The following is an 18306-nucleotide window of genomic DNA, read 5'->3' as shown; positions in this document are numbered from 1 at the left end:
ATCTATTATTTAGGGTGTTTAGGGGTCCATTTCAGTTTCAGAAAATAGCTTAGTGGTAGAACCTGTTAGGTGAAGAGTATTTGTATGACACTATGAAAGTTTTTTTTTTCTCCATAAACATGGCTTCCCTTTATTGATCCTTACAAATCTCACGAAACTTTGAAGCCATGTCGTCTGCAGACAGCTAGTGAAGGAAACTAATGCACAGAAATTCACATAGAGGGACTAGTTGACATTTGATAATATGTATGAACAAAATAACGTCTTTATAATCCTTGCTTAGAGATGCTGGTGTAGCATTCACAGAAATGATTCATACATTTTCCAGAATAGAGAGAGGCGTATTGAATAAATTTGTGTGATTAGTATACAGTACTTACTTTTAAAACAAATACACATTTTAGGGGGCTAGCCTGGCAGCTTTTGCTACCGCTAAAGCCAATCATGAAAATAGAAGTGGAGGGGAAAACCTCACAGAGCTGCTTCCAGTGTTTTCATGAAAAAGCAAGTCTCTAGAGAAACTAGTTTGTGATTTAAAAACCTGGTCTTGTCTCTCAGTAATCAAGTCATTAGAATTAAGTGGGGAACTTCCATGAAACTTAAAAATCGCAAAAGAACTTAAAGCCTACGATATTGTCTCACGCTTTGTCTTTATTATTTTATTTTTTTATGGAGCTTATATTCTTGGGGAGGAGACAGTCAAAAAGAAGGTAAACAAAAAAATAAACAGCAGTGGCAATTTTTACAAAAGAAACAAAAAGGGGCTAAGAAAAGGAGAAGATGTACCATAAGTAAGATGTTAGTACATGCTTTGTCTTTAGGACCAACTAGCAAACAAGGACCCTTCTCCGTTGGGCTCAGTTGATAGAATCAGAAAGGCTAATGTTCTAGGACTCTGTTTTGACATTTTCAATAAATAAAACCACACTTAACTTCTGTATTGGTCATACGGGGGGAAAAAATCACTTTTCATGATTCCATGACAAAGAGTAAGGAAATTGTTGTGTGATCAAAGTAAAGGACAATTAAGTCAAGCCCTACTTTTCCTACTTCCATTAATATTTATGTGTAAGAACTCTAATTTACTTTTATGTTTCAGTAGCTGGTGATATAAAGTGATATTTTAAGTAGCATGTTTTTATCCTAATGTTAAATTTTGGTGGTTTAGGATCAAATGACACACACTTAAGAGTGTGTGCATGTGAGGGAGTTTCTTGTGACACGTTCTAGGTTCTGATTCCCACATGCTTGGCCCTAGGTATCCTGAAATCCGCCCCTCTCCTGCTCCCTGGAAGGCACCTACTCAATGCTGGCCTGCTGGCTGCTAGCGTGGGTGGAATCATCCCGTTCATGATGGACCCCAGCTTCACCACTGGCATTACCTGTCTGGGCTCTGTGTCAGCTCTGTCTGCTGTCATGGTAAGAGGTCAGAGATGGAAAGCACATTCTTAGCGAGGAGCTAAGTATTTTGTTAGGTGACAGTCTAATCTTATTTCTATCTCTTCAAGACCCCTGATGGAATAAAAATGTTTTAAAATGCTGTTATGTATTCATCTTTGGATAGTCTGGAAAATATAGAAAAGTGTAAGGAGAAAATTACTCTTTCTCTTCACTTACTAATTCCTGTCAAAGTTGTCCCATGTGACGTCTTTTTTGCTCTGGGGTCTTTTTACTGGATCCATGTGTTGGTGAATGGGAATTTAAAAAGCCAGGGGTTTCATTTCTGTTCATTAGGTAGGTGCCTGCTGTGTGACAAGCCCTATAAAATAAGTGTCAGAGAGTCCCTGCCCGTTAGTTGCTCTCACACATTTGTTGGAAGCTCTGATACCAAACCAAATAATCATATGAAATGAAATGCTTTTAATAAACCCTGTGTGTTCAGTGAGGGAGTTCAGTGAAACCTTTCAGGATAGGTTGGCCCCCCTCTTCCTCTCTAGTTACTGCTTTAGTATATGGATACATACGGTATTCTTTAGGTGTATGTCACAGTTTAGCATTCTATTTATAGCAGTGTATAGAGCAGTGTATAGCTCTGTGCCATTCACTGATTACTTCATGTTTGTCTAGTATACTCTTAGGATATACTTTATAGACAAGGTTTATGTTTAAAAACTTTTAAGTCATCTACAGTGCTTAGCACAAAGTTAGACATACAGTAATTGGTTAGTCACCCTAAAGCCTATCCTCAGATTTTCAAGCTAGTAAGACTGGGCTTCTATTTTAGTTTTAGCTGCTTCACTTGGCACCAACAGGACCCTCCTCATCAGCTAAAGTCATAAACACTGTGACATTTACTCAGCGCTGTTACTTTTTTCCGAGTGTAGACCCCTCTCCAATTTTTGCCTGCTCTTCATCACTCCCTTTTAGGGATTTAGGGATTTTTTTGCACAGGGGTTGTGGTTCAGCGTTTGCACTTGTTATATCTGTAGGAGAGTTGGTCCGATAGGGGTCACTCGGTCATTACCAGGTGTGGAACTTACATGTAAATGTATTAATTGGAAAACCGGAATGATTAGGAGCCATGATGCTCAGTGTCAGAGGTTTCTTTTCTTTGCATGAATTTTGAGCTCCGCTCTGATTTTTGTGCTAGGGTGTGACTTTGACGGCTGCCATTGGGGGTGCTGACATGCCCGTGGTCATCACTGTGCTGAACAGCTATTCAGGCTGGGCCCTGTGTGCAGAGGGCTTCCTGCTCAACAACAGTCTGCTGACCATCGTGGGTGCGCTCATCGGCTCCTCCGGTGCGATACTGTCCTACATCATGTGTGTGGTAAGGAAACAGCCAATGGAGGAAAAGGAAATGCTGTTCTGAAAATGAGGACCTGTTTGTCATTTATTTGCAGTAAAAACGACTGTGTTGGTTCTTTTTCTCTCCAGCAGAAATATCAGAGTGTTTCGTTTGAATACATTTGCCATACTGCTTTTAAAGTACACAAGTGTAGATAATTTGGAAAATTAAATATAAGATAAAAATCTTCTAACTCCCTCCATCTGGTGCTAAACACTTAAGATTTTATTTCCTTCTATTCTTTTTCTTTGTGTATTACATATCTGTGTGTTTACTTATCTGGTCATATTGTACACTGTCTTACGTTGAATTTTTTTTTTTTTTTTTTTTCCCCCGGTACGCGGGCCTCTCACTGTTGTGGCCTCTCCCGTTGCGGAGCACAGGCTCTGGACGCACAGGCTCAGCGGCCATGGCTCACGGGCCCAGCCGCTCTGCGGCATGTGGGATCTTCCCGGACCGGGGCACGAACCCGTGGCCTCTGCATCGGCAGGCGGACTCTCAACCACTGTGCCACCAGGGAAGCCCACGTTGAATTTTTTTAATCTTCCAAATTATAGTCTTACCACTTTCTTATCATTAAAAATGCTTTTTAAATATGATTTTAAGGGTCTTCATACTAATGTAGAATATGGATATTCAAGATTTATTTAATTTTCCCTAATGCTGTACTTTAAGGTTGTTTGATTTATCTTTCTCTTTGTACCTAAATACATTTTGGCACTTCTGATTTTTGTCTTAGGATGATTCCTAGAAGTGAAAGGGTGTGCTCATTTTTTGGGCTCTGCCTACTTACTGCTGTGTGGTTTCCAGAAAGCTTGCTCCAATTTACACTCCCACTCGTCATCTGTGAGAGTGCCTATCTTGAAGTTTTGTGGTCAGCATGATTTAGAAAAAAAAAATAACAAGACACATACTTCTTAGCTTCCTTTTTGTTTCTAATTCTCTTCTTAATGGCAAGAAGATATCCTGCAAATAATTAAAGGTTGGACTAAAAAACTTTTTCAAATTATAGATATTATTCTCTAAATAATAGCTTTGAATGGCTGTGAAAGGACAAGCATGAAACTGGGTGAAGTTAGAATGCGACTTTATGCTGATTAATAACTCAGGCAGAAAAATAACTTCACCTTCATTCTTTTATTACAATTTAAAAAATACCTTATTTTACAACTCAGCATTCCTCTTACGTTTTTAATTGAAAAATCTCATTGTAAATTGAATGCTGAAGTTATCTTTTCATAATAAAAAATTAGTTTTCTTTGGCTATATTGTAAAAAGCAAAAATTTGAAAGCCTAAGTTCAAAACAAGCTGAGAGGTTTTAAATTAAATCCCCCAAGTTCAAGGAGTTTGGACAGGTGTTTCCTACTGGAAAAGTGTCAGGATTTGGAGTTTTTATTTATTTAAAAATACATTTATTTATTTATTTATTTTTATTTATTTTTTTAAAAAAAATACATTTATTTATTTTTAAATTTATTTTTATTTTTGGTTGCTTTGGGTCTTCATTGCTGCGCGCGGGCTTCTCGTTGTGGTGCGCGGGCTTCTCATTGCGGTGGCTTCTCGTTGCAGAGCACGGGCTCTAGGTGCACGGGCTTCAGTAGTTGTGGCTCGCGGGCTCTAGAGCGCAGGCTCAGCAGCTGTGGCGCAGGGGCTTAGTTGCTCCGCGACATGTGGGATCTTCCTGGACCAGGGCTCGAACCCATGTCCCCTGCACTGGCAGGTGGACTCTCAACCACAGCGCCACCAGGTAAGCCCGAGGATGTGGAGTTTTTAAAAACAAATGTTTATGAAGGAGAAAAATTTATTCAGTTGTATTAGAAATAGTTTTCTCTAAAAATGAACTTTTAACCCTTAGTTTGACTTTGCTTCATTTGGTGAATTTCAGTGACCAGCAGGGGGCAGCAGATTGTCATTAATACTTAAACTTAACGGTTTGTCAAAAACTGATTTTAAAATTAAATGGGAGTATTTGTATTTTTACAAGGCCAGTGGCATACTTATGGGGAGAGGAAGTCGGGGCTTGTATATAGTTCTTGGAGTGTCAGCATGGGTACCTTCTTATCTTTATCCTTTTTCTCTTAAATGGTTTTCTTTAGGTTCTTAAATTTATCAACAGTATTTCCCAAATTTCTGTCTGTGTCCTTTATTTCCTCTCCTTTCCCTTCTTTATTTAGTTTCTTTTATTGTTGGTTATAGTAACTATAGTAATCTTTGCAGTAGCATTAACTAGAATAAAGTATAAAAGGCATTTGTTGAAAGTACTCTTTTCTACATGTGCTTCTGTAATTATACCATCTTTCTCTTAATTTTTATCCATTCTTTCATATTTCTTGATCTGTTTTTTCTACTTCTTCTGTTTCTTTTCTTTCTGTTTCCATTGCCTCAGGCATGCCATTCCACTGTCAGCATACCTCAGATATTTTTTATTCCTATATTGTATGTAAGGCTAACAAGGTTTCATAGCTGTCTGTGACCATAAGTATCACACTGGGTCAGATATGTTTTTTGTAATAGTAAATAGTAGTAATTTGGATTTGAAAGCAGTTGAAGCTTTAATTTTTAAAAAATATTAGTTGCAAAAATAAAAGATGTTTAATGAAACATCTTTCATTAAGGAAATAGAAAAAGATAAATAAGGATATAAAATAATCTATAATCCCATTACCACTTAACTGTTAACACTTAATATTCTAATTCTTGTCTTTTTTCATATGTATATATTTAAATACATTCTATGTTAACGTTTAATTTTCTAACCAATAAATTTTAGTGTCTACATGTAATTATATCACAAACATATACCATAATTTATTTATCCAAGTCCATGATATTAGTTGTTCTTAACATTTTTTTCCTGCAGTATTCTTCCTTGTGTCTTGTTTATTATTTTCTTAGGTCAAATTTCTATAAGTACAATTACTTGATTAAACGGAATAAGATCTTTTTGTTGGCTATAGATATTGATAAATTGATCTCCGAAGGACTCTGCAGTCAAAGCTCCCACCAGTGATGTGCAGAGTGCTTGTTTTACGCTCATGTTCTACTCCTGTGACTTATTACAAAACAGACAAGACAACAACAAAAACACACCTGCATGGTTTTCAATTTCAAAGATAGAAATTTCCTTTTCTTCTAGGTTTTCCTGCTCTGACTTCTCACATTAATACTCATTGACTCTTATCTTTATTATAAGAAATTGTTTATTTCTTATAATAAACTGTTTATTATAAGAAACTTTCTCCATGGCTTGTGCTTAGCAGCTCAGAGTGGTTCATAATAATAATACAAGTGAAATAGCTCCTCGTAATTGGGCATAGTAGAATATGCTGGGTGCTTTACAAATATTAACTCTTTTGATCCCCAAACTAATTCTGGAGGTAGGAAATATTATTCTCACTTTACAAGATATTTTAAGACACCATTTATTTATTTATTTATTATTTTTTATCTTTTTAAATTTATTTGTTATTTTATTTTTTGGCTGTGTTGGGTCTTCATTGCTGCACGTGGGCTTTCTCTAGTTGTGGCGATCGGGGAGCTACTCTTCATTGTGGTGCACAGGCTTCTCATTGCAGTGGCTTCTCTTGTTGCAGAGCACAGGCTCTAGGCACGTGGGCTTCAGTAGTTGCAGCACGTGGGCTCAGTAGTTGTGGCTCACGGGCTCTAGAGCACAGGCTCAGTAGCTGTGGCGCACGGGCTTAGTTGCTCCACGGCATGTGGGATCTTCCCGGACCAGGGCTCGAACCCATGTCCCCTGCATTGGCATGCGATTCTCAACCACTGCGCCACCAGAGAAGCCCTAAGACACCATTTATTATTCGCCTTTGTGTTTATGGAGCCTGCCCTAGCACCTGGCACATTCAAATGAATATAATAATTGTTAAATGAACATTAGATGAATATTCTATTTGTTAGCTCATTTCACATTTTGGAATCCTCTCCAGATAGGTTATGGTAGCAGAAATACTACCACATATCAAACATCTATTAATATTACTAGTATGTTTACCTTCATTATTTTATTATTTATTGAAGGAAACATGCAAGTCCAAACCAGCACAGCATGGTTTTATTATGTGAGAGGGAATGGAATGCACCCTAAGTGTAATCAGCATCCCGAAAATTGAATTTTTGTTCTGACAAAGAATTCTTTTGGGTATCCTCTGAGCCTAATGCTTGGTTACACAACACCCAATATTATAAAAGCTGAAAAATGTTGACAGTGTCAAACAGCCAGCTCAAATGAATGATTTGCTTTATATCCAGATGTCGTATAGACATTAAACTCTATGATTTTGCAGTCCATTTACTTGAGATAGTGTCCAGATTGCCTGGGATATAGAAGGCTTACAAAAATGCAACAGCATTCTCAGAGCAAATTTTCTGATTTTTGCACTTTGCTGCTTGTTTCCAAATGAAAAGAAAACAGAATGAAGTAGATCAAAGGCAAACCAAAAATAACTTTTTTTTGCCTTGCAGTCAACTAATTAGCACCTACAAAGCATTGAAATGAGAGATGCTAGTCAATGGTATACATGTTGTTATTGCTTTGTCTATTTTATGACCTTTCCTTTGTTTTCATATTTATTTCTTAGTTTGCTTGGAATTATGTGAATTAAGGATCTCTTTAATGTAGCATACAATTTTCATTACAGGACTTAATAACTTGAAAGGAACAGTCTTGGACAGTGTTGCAAATACTTTGTCTTGGAAGTTGGCAACTCTTCAGTCTTTGGATCAGTGGTCACAGGATAGTCTCATTAATCACTTAAGCAAGCAAAAAAAAAAAAAAAAAAGAAGGAAACAAAACAAAACCCTAAACATTTGTTGGAACTGTGATGTTGCATTGGTAAATTCAGAGATGAAAATTAATTTAGTTTAGTTTTTAAGAGACCACATGGAATTAGCTTAATGGTGATGTGATTGTGGATATGTATTTAACAAGTTGACTTTGATTGTTAAACTACTGTGTGGTTCCCTAATTTCTCTTTGTAAGATACCATCAGAAGTGGGTACACATTAATAAAATGTCCTCAGAAATTCTTTCCCTCTCCTCCATTCAGTTTTATAGGAAGAAAAGGAGGGTTCCTTTTAAGCCAAGTTAAAGTGGTCATATTCTTCTACATCCTGTGCCTCTGTCATCTCTCCCTTTATACAGGACTGTGTGATGCAGGTGATGGAGCCTCTTTGTACATTTCACTTTTTTTTTTTTTTTTAAAGTTATCTACTGCAGAAATATCTCAGTGTCTGAAATTGGCCTTTGAATCAGTTTTTAAGGGCAAGAATTTGGTAGAATGTATTTCTGGTAATTTTGTTTCAGAATCCTGTGATTTAAAACTAGAAAGGATTTATCAAAATCAGCAAATGTTGAATGTTTGGGAAGTGTCAGGTATGGCTATTTGGATTTTCATTCAACCTTGGATTTAAGTATAGGAGGTTGTGTTAAGAATTTAAAACTCCACGTCGGATTGAGATGAAGAACTTAATTAAAAGCATCACTTTAATTTTTCTCTGACCCTCTTGTCAGTAATATGCATAAATATATTCTGAACTTTATTTTATATGTAAGAAACTTAGACAAATCCACCAGACTCTGGGCTTTGTGAAATGTGAATGTTATATCTGATAAATGGGGTTAGGTCAAAAGAACAATTTAAAAAACTCTGACAACATTTTGATCCACATCTTTGAAACTTATCGTAAGTCAAGTGTGGCCCTTTGCTCATCTTCTCTGCTCGTTTCTTCCCTGCCTTTGCCTCTGTCCCACTTCTGCAGTATATGTAATTCTCTCTCCTAAGGTGGTAGCAGGCTTGCCTATCTTTGGATGAGTGGTCATGTTTTTTTTTCTCTGATGTGTTCCTTATCACTGAAAATCTCCAGGTGCTTTTTTTTTTTTTTTTTTTTGCGGTACGCGGGCCTCTCACTGTTGTGGCCTCTCCCGTTGCGGAGCACAGGCTCCGGACACGCAGGCTCAGCAGCCATGGCTCACGGGCCCAGCCGCTCCGCGGCATGTGGGATCCTCCCGGAGCGGGGCACGAACCCGTGTCCCCTGCATCGGCAGGCGGACTCTCAACCACTGCGCCACCAGGGAAGCCCTCCAGGTGCTTTTTGCTCTTTAAAAATAAAGTGTTGTCTTTTTTTTTAAAGTATAGGTTGACACTTATATAGCTTTAAAATAGTATAACTGATGGATCAATGATATGTTTATTACAACCCTTAAAATAGGATTTAATTTTTTGGAATTCTTTATGAAGTGATACATTCAGCTATGATCATTTAGAATGACTACTTTGATCACACAGTGATTTGAATTCTTAAAATGTTTTTTTTTTTTTTTTTTTTGCGGTACGCGGGCCTCTCACTGTTGTGGCCTCTCCCGTTGTGGAGCACAGGCTCCGGATGCGCAGGCTCAGCGGCCATGGCTCACGGGCTCAGCCGCTCCGTGGCACGTGGGATCTTCCCGGACCGGGGCACGAACCCGTGTCCCCTGCATCGGCAGGCGGACTCTCAACCACTGCACCACCAGGGAAGCCCCTTAAAATGTTTTTGATTACTCAAAACATCTAGCTTCCCGTCTTTTTTTTAACCACCACACCTCTAGAGGTCTCCAAACAGTTTTCAAAACCAGATCCGTTATTGTCACATATTCCAGCTGTGGTGTTTGTATGGTACTTTGTTGGATGATTGTAAATGAGCATGCAATAAATGCCTTCCTCTTACTTTTTCCTGACATTATTTTTCTAGTTAAAAGATGGGTGTAAATTTTAGCGAAGCAGTGTATAAACTAACTCATTTACCTTTTTTGGAAGTGAAATATTTTAGAAGGCTAATGATGAATCCAGTCACTTCTGTTATTGCTTCATGGAGCTGTAGTTGATTTGGAAAATAAGACAGTATCAACTCCCACATTTCCTTTTTTCCTGATGACAGAGGGCAGCAGACTTCTAAATGATAGGGATCCCTGTCCTTTGATTCCTCCCTGTTGCCTTTTGACAGCTTGCAGCTGGTATCAGAATTCACCTGAGATCTGTAGAGTCACCTTGTAAAATTTCTTATGGCTATCATTCTCTTTTACTCTGGTGAAATACATGTTAATATGGAGGTAGAACTTGCTCAATCAGTACACAGATAATAATGACTATATCTGAGTTTTTCACATATATGTCAATATGACTGGTAATTTTCCATTACATTTTTAAAAATTTATTTTGACTGAAAAGATATCAGTGTACACTTGATTTTATAGAAAAAAATGATGTGATTTCCCAGATGTCTTCTTATCATTTAAATTTTTGAAATAATTTTCAGAAGTTAGATCAAATTGGTTTGGATAAAATGTTTTATGTGATCAAATAAGCCTTTTTAAATGATTCTGAATACCATATACACAGGATTCATACCGTTTTCAAAAGTTATGTGGATTAAGCTCTCACAGCTACAATTTTACTCTCCAGGCAATGAATCGCTCCCTGGCTAATGTGATTCTTGGAGGCTACGGTACCACTTCAACAGCTGGTGGAAAACCCATGGAAATTTCTGGCACACATACAGAAATCAACCTTGACAATGCAATTGACATGATTCGAGAAGCTAATAGCATTATTATTACTCCAGGTAAAAAACCAAAACCCCAAAGCAAACAAACAACCTGTAATAGCTGTTGTAATTGATTACATTAAAGTAATTTCTTGTAATAGGGAAATAAATCAAAGTGGAACGTCTTCACTTTTGAAAACTTAATGGAAATTTAGAAGCAGCCCTGTGATTACTAAGTGAAAAGTACTGAGAATTCTTGGCTTAGGTTAATATTTTGGGAGTCACATAGAGATTCTGTAAATTGAGGTAGTGGATTCTACCTGTGTCGTTTTGTGGTTCTGTACAAATGTTTAAATCATCTTTGAGTCTTGGTTATTTTTTTTTCTCATTGGTAAATTTTGGGCCTATGTCAGCATTAAATTAGTATATGAAGGTGTCTAACTTACTTGTTAGACTCGCTCAGTAAAGGTTGGTAAATGTTAATATCTTTCTTTCCAAAAGTAAATGTTTAAAGAATCATTAACAAGGCCCAGTAGAAAGGACTTCATCTAGGAGTCACAACACCTTACTTCTGTTTTTAATTTTGCCTCTGACAATTGACATATGTGGACCAAGTCAGTTAATGTCTTCAGGCCTCAGTTTCCCAATTTTCTGAGGTTTAGCCCAGTACTTCTTTTTTTTTTTTTTTTTTTTTTTTTTTTTTTTGTGGTACGCGGGCCTCTCACTGTTGTGGCCTCTCCCGTTGCGGAGCACAGGCTCCGGACGCGCAGGCTCAGCGGCCATGGCTCACGGGCACAGCCGCTCCGCGACATGTGGGATCTTCCCGCATCGGGGCACGAACCCGTGTCCCCTGCATCGGCAGGCGGACTCTCAACCACTGCGCCACCAGGGAAGCCCCAGTACTTCTTTACTCATCGCAGAATGCCGTTGTATTTATTACAGGCAATACATTGATTCCAGATTAGGATTTTTAACTCTATCATGCTATCATAGAAGTTTTCTATAGAGAAAGTGAATTGATTTGATATGTGGGTAGTTTGCTGGTTGGTTATATACGAAGATGTAAATAAATAACAGACCTTAGCAGGATTGAATATTCAGGTGCAAGCCTTCTCAAGTGGGGGCAATATCATTTTCTAGGGGCGTTTGAAACACGTGGGTTTGGGGTTTTGGTTTGTCTCCAGGACGGGGCTGCTACTGTCAGCTGGTGTGTGGGAGCAGGTAAACTAAATATTCTGTAAAGCCTGGGACATTTCTGCGGCATGGCTTGTCCCAGCCAGAGCGCTTTGGCATTACCTGTTGAGAAACGCTGTGCTGGAGTGTGAAGGGGGAGAGTAAGAGACAGCACTCTTTTCCCTTTAGGCATTTTCCATCTAGTGGAGAAGTGAGATAGATAAATAATGCATGGTGGGTTATGATAGGGCTGAACTGGATGATATAGACACTTTTTCTACCATGGGAAACCTAAGAAGGACTGTTGGGAAGTGAGGATTTGTATGGGGCCCTAGAGGATGGATGGCACTGGGCGGGGGCAGAGGGAGTACCTTGAGCAGAGACTTGGTCTTTGGAAAAATGAGTGTAGGAAAGTGGGGACAGATGTGAGATTCATTGCACAGAGAGGAGGGACAGAGCACAGGGGTTCAAGGGGAAGGGAGATGACTGACATTTTCGGTCATACCTGTAGGACCATCAGAAATACGGAACACTTTATTCATTTATTTATTTTTTGGCAGAGGGGGAAGGTTTTAAGTTCTTATTTGGAGACGTTAAGTTTGTGGTGGAGCTGGGACAGCGGACAGGCTGAACTCGAGCTCAGTGAGCCTGGAGACAGGTTGGGAGCCGTCAGGTGGTTGTTGAAGCCGTGGGATGGGCTGAGATTTTCCAAAGAGAGAATGAGGTGCAAAGTTAAAGCCCTGGAGAGCTTCATCATTTAAGGGCGAGGGCACAGAAGGAGAAGATCTGTTCAAGAAAATCGAGGAAGAGTAGTGACAGAGTCAGGAAGGGCACCAGGGGACTGTCATGTTATCAAAGCCAAGTAGGGAGACAGTTTGAAAATGTTTATGTGAGAGCAAGTGAGAGCCTGTGCACAAGTGTGTGTGTGTGTGTGTGTGTGTGAGTGTGTATGTGAGATGTGTGATATGTGATGTAGGGAGCGAGTGCCTAGCAGTGTCAGACACTGTAGGAGACTGAGAAGGGACCATGAGAATTTGAATTTGAAATTTAGGCCAATATTTTTAAAAGTCCATATTGTAAGTTTTCTGTTTTCACCTCTAGTCCTGTGAACTGATTGCCCGTTTTGGCATAAAAATATGTTTCAATCAAGAGAGGAATTGTAGTCCATACAATCTGAAATAAAACCACATTCTTCTGTGTTCTTAATGTTCCTTGTAGGCTACGGTCTCTGTGCGGCCAAAGCTCAGTACCCCATTGCTGATTTGGTAAAGATGCTCTCCGAACAGGGCAAAAGCGTCAGGTGAGTGCTTGCAGTTCGTGTGTGAAAGGAAAGGAAAAGAGATGACCTCCTTTAGGTGACTGTTTCTTCAAGTGGAGTTTTACCTGTGAATACTAGGTAGAGAAACTATTATAAGTTGTAAAAGACTCTATTCTAGCCTTAGGCTTACCTGTTAGTTGTCGCTACCTCTGATAGCCTCGAACCTAACTCTAGTCTCATTTTAGAAAAGGAAATTTTATTGTACTAAATTCCAGGATAGTTATCAGTAGGGAAAAAGAGAAACCTGGTTTCTCTGTGGTTTGATTTGGGGAAGGAGGTCAAACAGGGCATCTGAATCACGTCAAGTTGTGTCTTTTTGGTGTCTGTTGTTTACATTGAAGAAAAACATCTCAAACGAGTGGTCTCTGAAGGGTGAGACCCGGTGGTGAAACTGTGGCTGGTTAGTAGTTGACTGATAAAGCTCTCACACTCAGGCTGGAAAAGACTGCAGAAAAATTTCTTTTCCTATATATAAAATAGGTAATCAATAAAGCCGTACACTTTTTGAATTGTGAATTGGAATGGCAGCTGTTCTTGCTACTTGCCATTTGGGCACTGGACTCTGCTCTTGGGCGGATATTAAGCAGAATGGCAAAGTCAAGGACTCTGCATTTCTAGATTATTCCCCATGACCTTGGATAAAGGGTTTTGTGGGGTGCAAAAACGGGGCGGAGGGTGGTGAACCCTTGCAGTACTTTGCGTCTGTTCTGCTCACCTTTGGATCCACGTTCTGGAACTCCACTGTTAGGAAGCAGCGAAGAAGGGACCGTCTGGAATTGTCCCTGGAGCATAGCTGCTTCATGTTGCGTGGGGAGACGGGTTCCCTAGCAGTTTCACTGACACGGTACCGTAAGTCAGAGCGACAAGACAACTCTCTTGTTAAATACAATTAGTTTGTTCACCAGGATGTTAATGTATGTTGACAAAACAGTTAATGTCTGTTAATAAAAATTCCTTTGAGCTGTCAATCTTACACGTTTGTCTGGAGGCAGATGATAAGAAAATAAGCCACAGTGTGCCTAGAACTAGTCAGACTATCTGTGCCAGACTGGATGCAGAGTCCTATAATCTTCAGCTTGAATGTCCCAACTATTAATAGCGGTAAAAGAGACTTAGATGATGAAATCAGAGGGTTATCTAAAATATTTTAGTGTCAGCTACATTTTATTTCTTCCTTTCTTCTCACCCTTTTTTTCCTTCTTCAGTCCTTTTCTTGCTCTTGACCTATATAGTGAGTCTGTGCTTTTCAAATACACAGAATCAAAATACTGTTTCATAATAGGACCATCGTTTCTGTGATGTAGACGGTTTCCACGTTTGGTAAAATCTTAGATGAATTGAAGATAGAAAATGAGAAAAGGCATCCTCTTTGTTTTCTAATTTTCACATAAAAGATCTCATTTTCATAACTTATTCCTGTTTTCATAGAGGGTGTTAAACAGTGCTTCCCTTTTAGTCGTAGTCTTGCCACTTAAAGCATTTGCAGACCTGCAAGTGGAAAGGATGTGTTACAGAATCTTTCATGATTTTCCTAAAAAGAAATTGTTTCTCTTTATTCAATCCACATGTGAAAAATTCTAATGTATTAGTAATGCCTTCTATCACCACATAACTGTTTAGGAGATGAGTGGCAGTCATAATAAAACAGAGAAAGATGGCTTTCATGTCTTAGTTATCCTTAGGGAGGGGAATGATTAATTTGACATACCTCTCTTATTACCCACTGGTCAGTCCAGGTTGTGGGGGCAGGTTGAGCAGCTTGACGGAAGGCAGGATGTGAAAGGAAAGGAATTAAGAGGGAAGGAAAAAAATCATCTGAAAAAAAAAGGGATAAGACAAATGAAATTTTAGTTTCTGACCTGATTAAAATTTGAATTTTATCCATGAGGACATAATATAAACTGCTGTTTTAAGAGGAGGATTTCTGTCACACTGCATTGGAAGAGTAATTATTTGACTTAAGATTTATAGCAGATATTTAATTAAACATATATGAAGGGTTTCTCAGTTAGAATTTGTTTTCTATTGAAGTAATTCTGTGGCCAGAGCATCAGGCTTTTCATGAGAGCTTTTGTTTCATATAATCGTCATCAATTTTTCAAATAAGTTATGAATAATAAATTTATTAATAATTTATTATGTAGGATCAGAATAAAATTATTGGTCAGCCTAATCTCTACTTGTGAGTTAGGAAGAGTAAGCCATTTATACTGATCTATTTCATATTAAAGATGAAATATATATTAATATGTCCAAGGGTTTTTTTTTTGACTATAATATGTTGAATTTTCAACGTGGGCTTTGTAATCAGTTATGTAAATCTCACATTTGAATTAAATGGAAGAGAACTATTCTTGCTAACATGATGAGAGTATATTATCATATTTTTCCTTCCTAGTGTCCGTGTGGGATTTTTTTTTTTAAAGGGAATATAGCAACTTCGTTGATTTTGCTTTATTTGTGTCATCTTGCCATAGGAGAGATGCAGATTTTCTTTATGAAGTTAGGACTGTGTATATACATGGATGTTAGTTTTTTCTTAAGAGGCAAATGTCTGTTTGAACAAGAGATGGCTGCAGCGGTTACCTCGTATTTTAATGAAATAAATCTGTATTTACAGTTTGTGGTAATTTAGTCCTTTCATCGCTCTGTGGAGCTCCCACGGTGTTCATTGAGCACAGCTGCTGGGCCTCTGCTGTTAGTAGATCTTTGTGCCTCCGGACCCCAGCATGCCCAGCATCCAGATGTGGTGACATATTAGCACACATTCCGCATGGAAATGTGCCAGTGTGGACATACGATTGTCATCAATTAGTTATGCCCAAGTGGTGCCAAGAAAAATTGCATCTGTCATACAGTCTGTCTGGCTTCATGGCCCATGGTTGATTTAGAGACACTCCTGTTTTCCTTTACTCTGGCCATAGTCATAACATGCTCGCAGAGAGTTGAGATTATCTAGTGAAGCACATGACGTTTCATGACAAGAGCTCATTTCAGAATGTCATGGAAGTTCACTGACTTAGCTGTTCTTTAGTGGCCAGGATATTGTTGCTTCCTGGGCACCCAGAACACCTAATTTACGCTTGATCTCTGAAAGCATTTTATTACAAAAATCTTATGATACAAGAGCACAGACATTTTTTTCTCTTTATTTCCCAATCTTTGGATTGATGTGATAGGCTTTTCATTGTAAAGCTGAGATAATCTTTCCAAGGAATAATTCTTAGAAAGAGGTATATTTTCTTTTCTTTTTGCAATTAATCACTGCTTGATTTTCTTTGTATAAAGACATTATTGCTTTTAAATTTATGAGACCACCTTTCAACTTCTTTGATCGACTCACTGATGTTATATATTGCTTTCGTGTTAATGTTCAACTCTATCTTTCTATTAATAATTTATTGATAGAAACTTATTACTAGGTACTGAGAATGCAAGAATGTGTAAGCCCCAGTTCCCACTCTCAAAAGTTTATAGATATAAAGAGAACAAATTGATCAACAAATGAATCAGTGAATGAATTCCATTTAATGTGATAGTATGCTAAGAAGAGTAGAGTACAATGAAGGTAGGAGTGCAAAAGAGAAGAGTAGATAAGTGTCCGGGGGATATTTTAAACTTTTTATACTACTCATAACATGACATTTTTTTTTGCATGTTTTAAAAAATAAATATTTATTTTTTCATCCTCTGTCTAAACACATCTAGCTGTCAGTGGTATATGCAGTTTAATAGTGTTTTACAGTCTTGTGTGACCTGGCTATAAGTTTAAATATATGTTATTTTTACTAGGAAACCCATTCTTTGGAGACAGTTGAAGATGAAATATTTTGTTGATCTAACTGCATTTTCCTGTTTTTCATGGATTAAATGTAATCTAAATAAACAAGAGTTCGGCCGTCTTGGATTTTGTTATGTTTTGGGGTACAGGAAGAGCTAGGACATGCAAATTTATCAAGTAATAAAGGTACATGCGTCTGACAGTAGAAGTTAGGCCAGATAAAAGATCCAGTATAGTAGTTAAATAAAGAAATAGATATTATTTATGAGTTTCTTACCAGCTTTGCAGTACTTTCTTATCAGCCATGACTATTCATGTTAATGACAATTCACCGTACGAATAATTATACAGTACTTTGTGCCAGGCACTGTTCTAGGTCCTGAGAATACATCAGTGAATACAAAGATCAAAATTCCTGACCCTGTGGAGTTTTACATTTGCTGGGAACTTAGATAATAGGTGTTAAGATATTCTGAATTGAGGACGCTTATAACCTCATTGTATTTCCAATTCAGATGCTAGTTGAAATGATGCAGAACAGCAAGAGCATAGGTCATTATATCTGAGTTTCAGAGTTACAGCTGGCACTATTTGGTGATGAGTTAGCCAGTGCTTCTGGTTTTCTGAAAGAATACGGTGTGTTTCTTTGCACGGAGCCTGCCTTCTTGTAAAACATGGTGACAGGTGGGTGGGTGTGATGGGAGTTATTTGTGTAATTAGTCAAATGAGTGAAACTTTTGGTAGAAGAGAGGAAAGCTAAAGAGTACATGTGTATTCACTTACATCTCTATATTCAATCTATGGTATAAAATTGCCAGTAATCCCTCAGAGCAAAATATGTATTTTAACATCTTTATTGGAGTATAATTGCTTTAAAATGGTGTGTTAGTTTCTGCTGTATAACAAAGTGAATCAGCTATACATATACATATATTCCCATATTCCCACCCTCCCTACCCCACCTCTCTAGGTGGTCACAAAGCACCGAGCTGATCTCCCTGTGCTATGCGGCTGCTTCCCACTAGCTATCTATTTTACATTTGGTAGTATATATATGTCCATGCCACTCTCTCACTTCGTCCCAGCTTACTCTTCCCTCTCCCCGTGTCCTCAAGTCCGTTCTCTACGTCTGCGTCTTTATACCTGTCCTGCCCCTAGGTTCTTCAGAACCATTTTTTTTTTTTTTTAGATTCCATGTATATGTGTTAGCATACAGTATTTGTTTTTCTCTTTCTGATCTCATTTTATTGATTTGAGTCCTCTCTCTCTTCTTCTTGATGAGTCTGGCTAAAGGTTTATCAATTTCGTTTATATTCTCAGAGAACCAGCTTTTAGTTTTATTGATCTTTGCTATTGTTTTCTTTCTTTCTATTTCATTTATTTGTGCTCTGATCTTTATGATTTCTTTCCTTCTACTAACCTTGGGTTTTGTTTGTTCTTTTCTCTAGTTCCTTTATGTGTAAAGTTAGATTGTTTATTTGAGATTTTTCTTGTTTCTTGAGGTAGGATTGTATTGCTGTGTACTTCTCTCTTAGAACTGCTTTTGCTGCATCCCATAGGTTTTGGATCATCGTGTTTTGGTTGTTATTTGTCTCTAGGTACTTTTTGATTTCCTTTTTGGTTTCTTCAGTGATCTCTTGGTTATTTAGTAATGTATTGTTTAGCCTCCATGTGTTTGTATTTTTTGTTTTTTTCCCCCAGGAATTGAT

At 38.0% G+C, this 18306-nt stretch overlaps 1 protein-coding gene across 7 annotated transcripts in view; it reads left to right on the top strand.

Annotated features, from left to right (window-relative positions):
- Positions 1–18306, top strand: part of NNT (nicotinamide nucleotide transhydrogenase) — a 95057-nt gene that overhangs the window by 58290 nt on the left and 18461 nt on the right. For all 7 annotated transcript variants that reach the window (XM_032627069.1, XM_032627068.1, XM_032627067.1 and 4 more), the window contains 4 exons: positions 1259–1419; positions 2591–2770; positions 10244–10403; positions 12717–12798. In XM_032627069.1, coding sequence (XP_032482960.1) covers positions 1259–1419; positions 2591–2770; positions 10244–10403; positions 12717–12798 — 583 coding nt within the window. The remainder of the gene's footprint in view (positions 1–1258; positions 1420–2590; positions 2771–10243; positions 10404–12716; positions 12799–18306) is intronic.

This window comes from Phocoena sinus, chromosome 3 (assembly GCF_008692025.1).
Source record: "Phocoena sinus isolate mPhoSin1 chromosome 3, mPhoSin1.pri, whole genome shotgun sequence".
NCBI classification, from domain to species: Eukaryota; Metazoa; Chordata; class Mammalia; order Artiodactyla; family Phocoenidae; genus Phocoena; species Phocoena sinus.
Note: the sequence above shows the minus strand (reverse complement) of the source record. Positions and strands in the feature narration are given on the sequence as shown.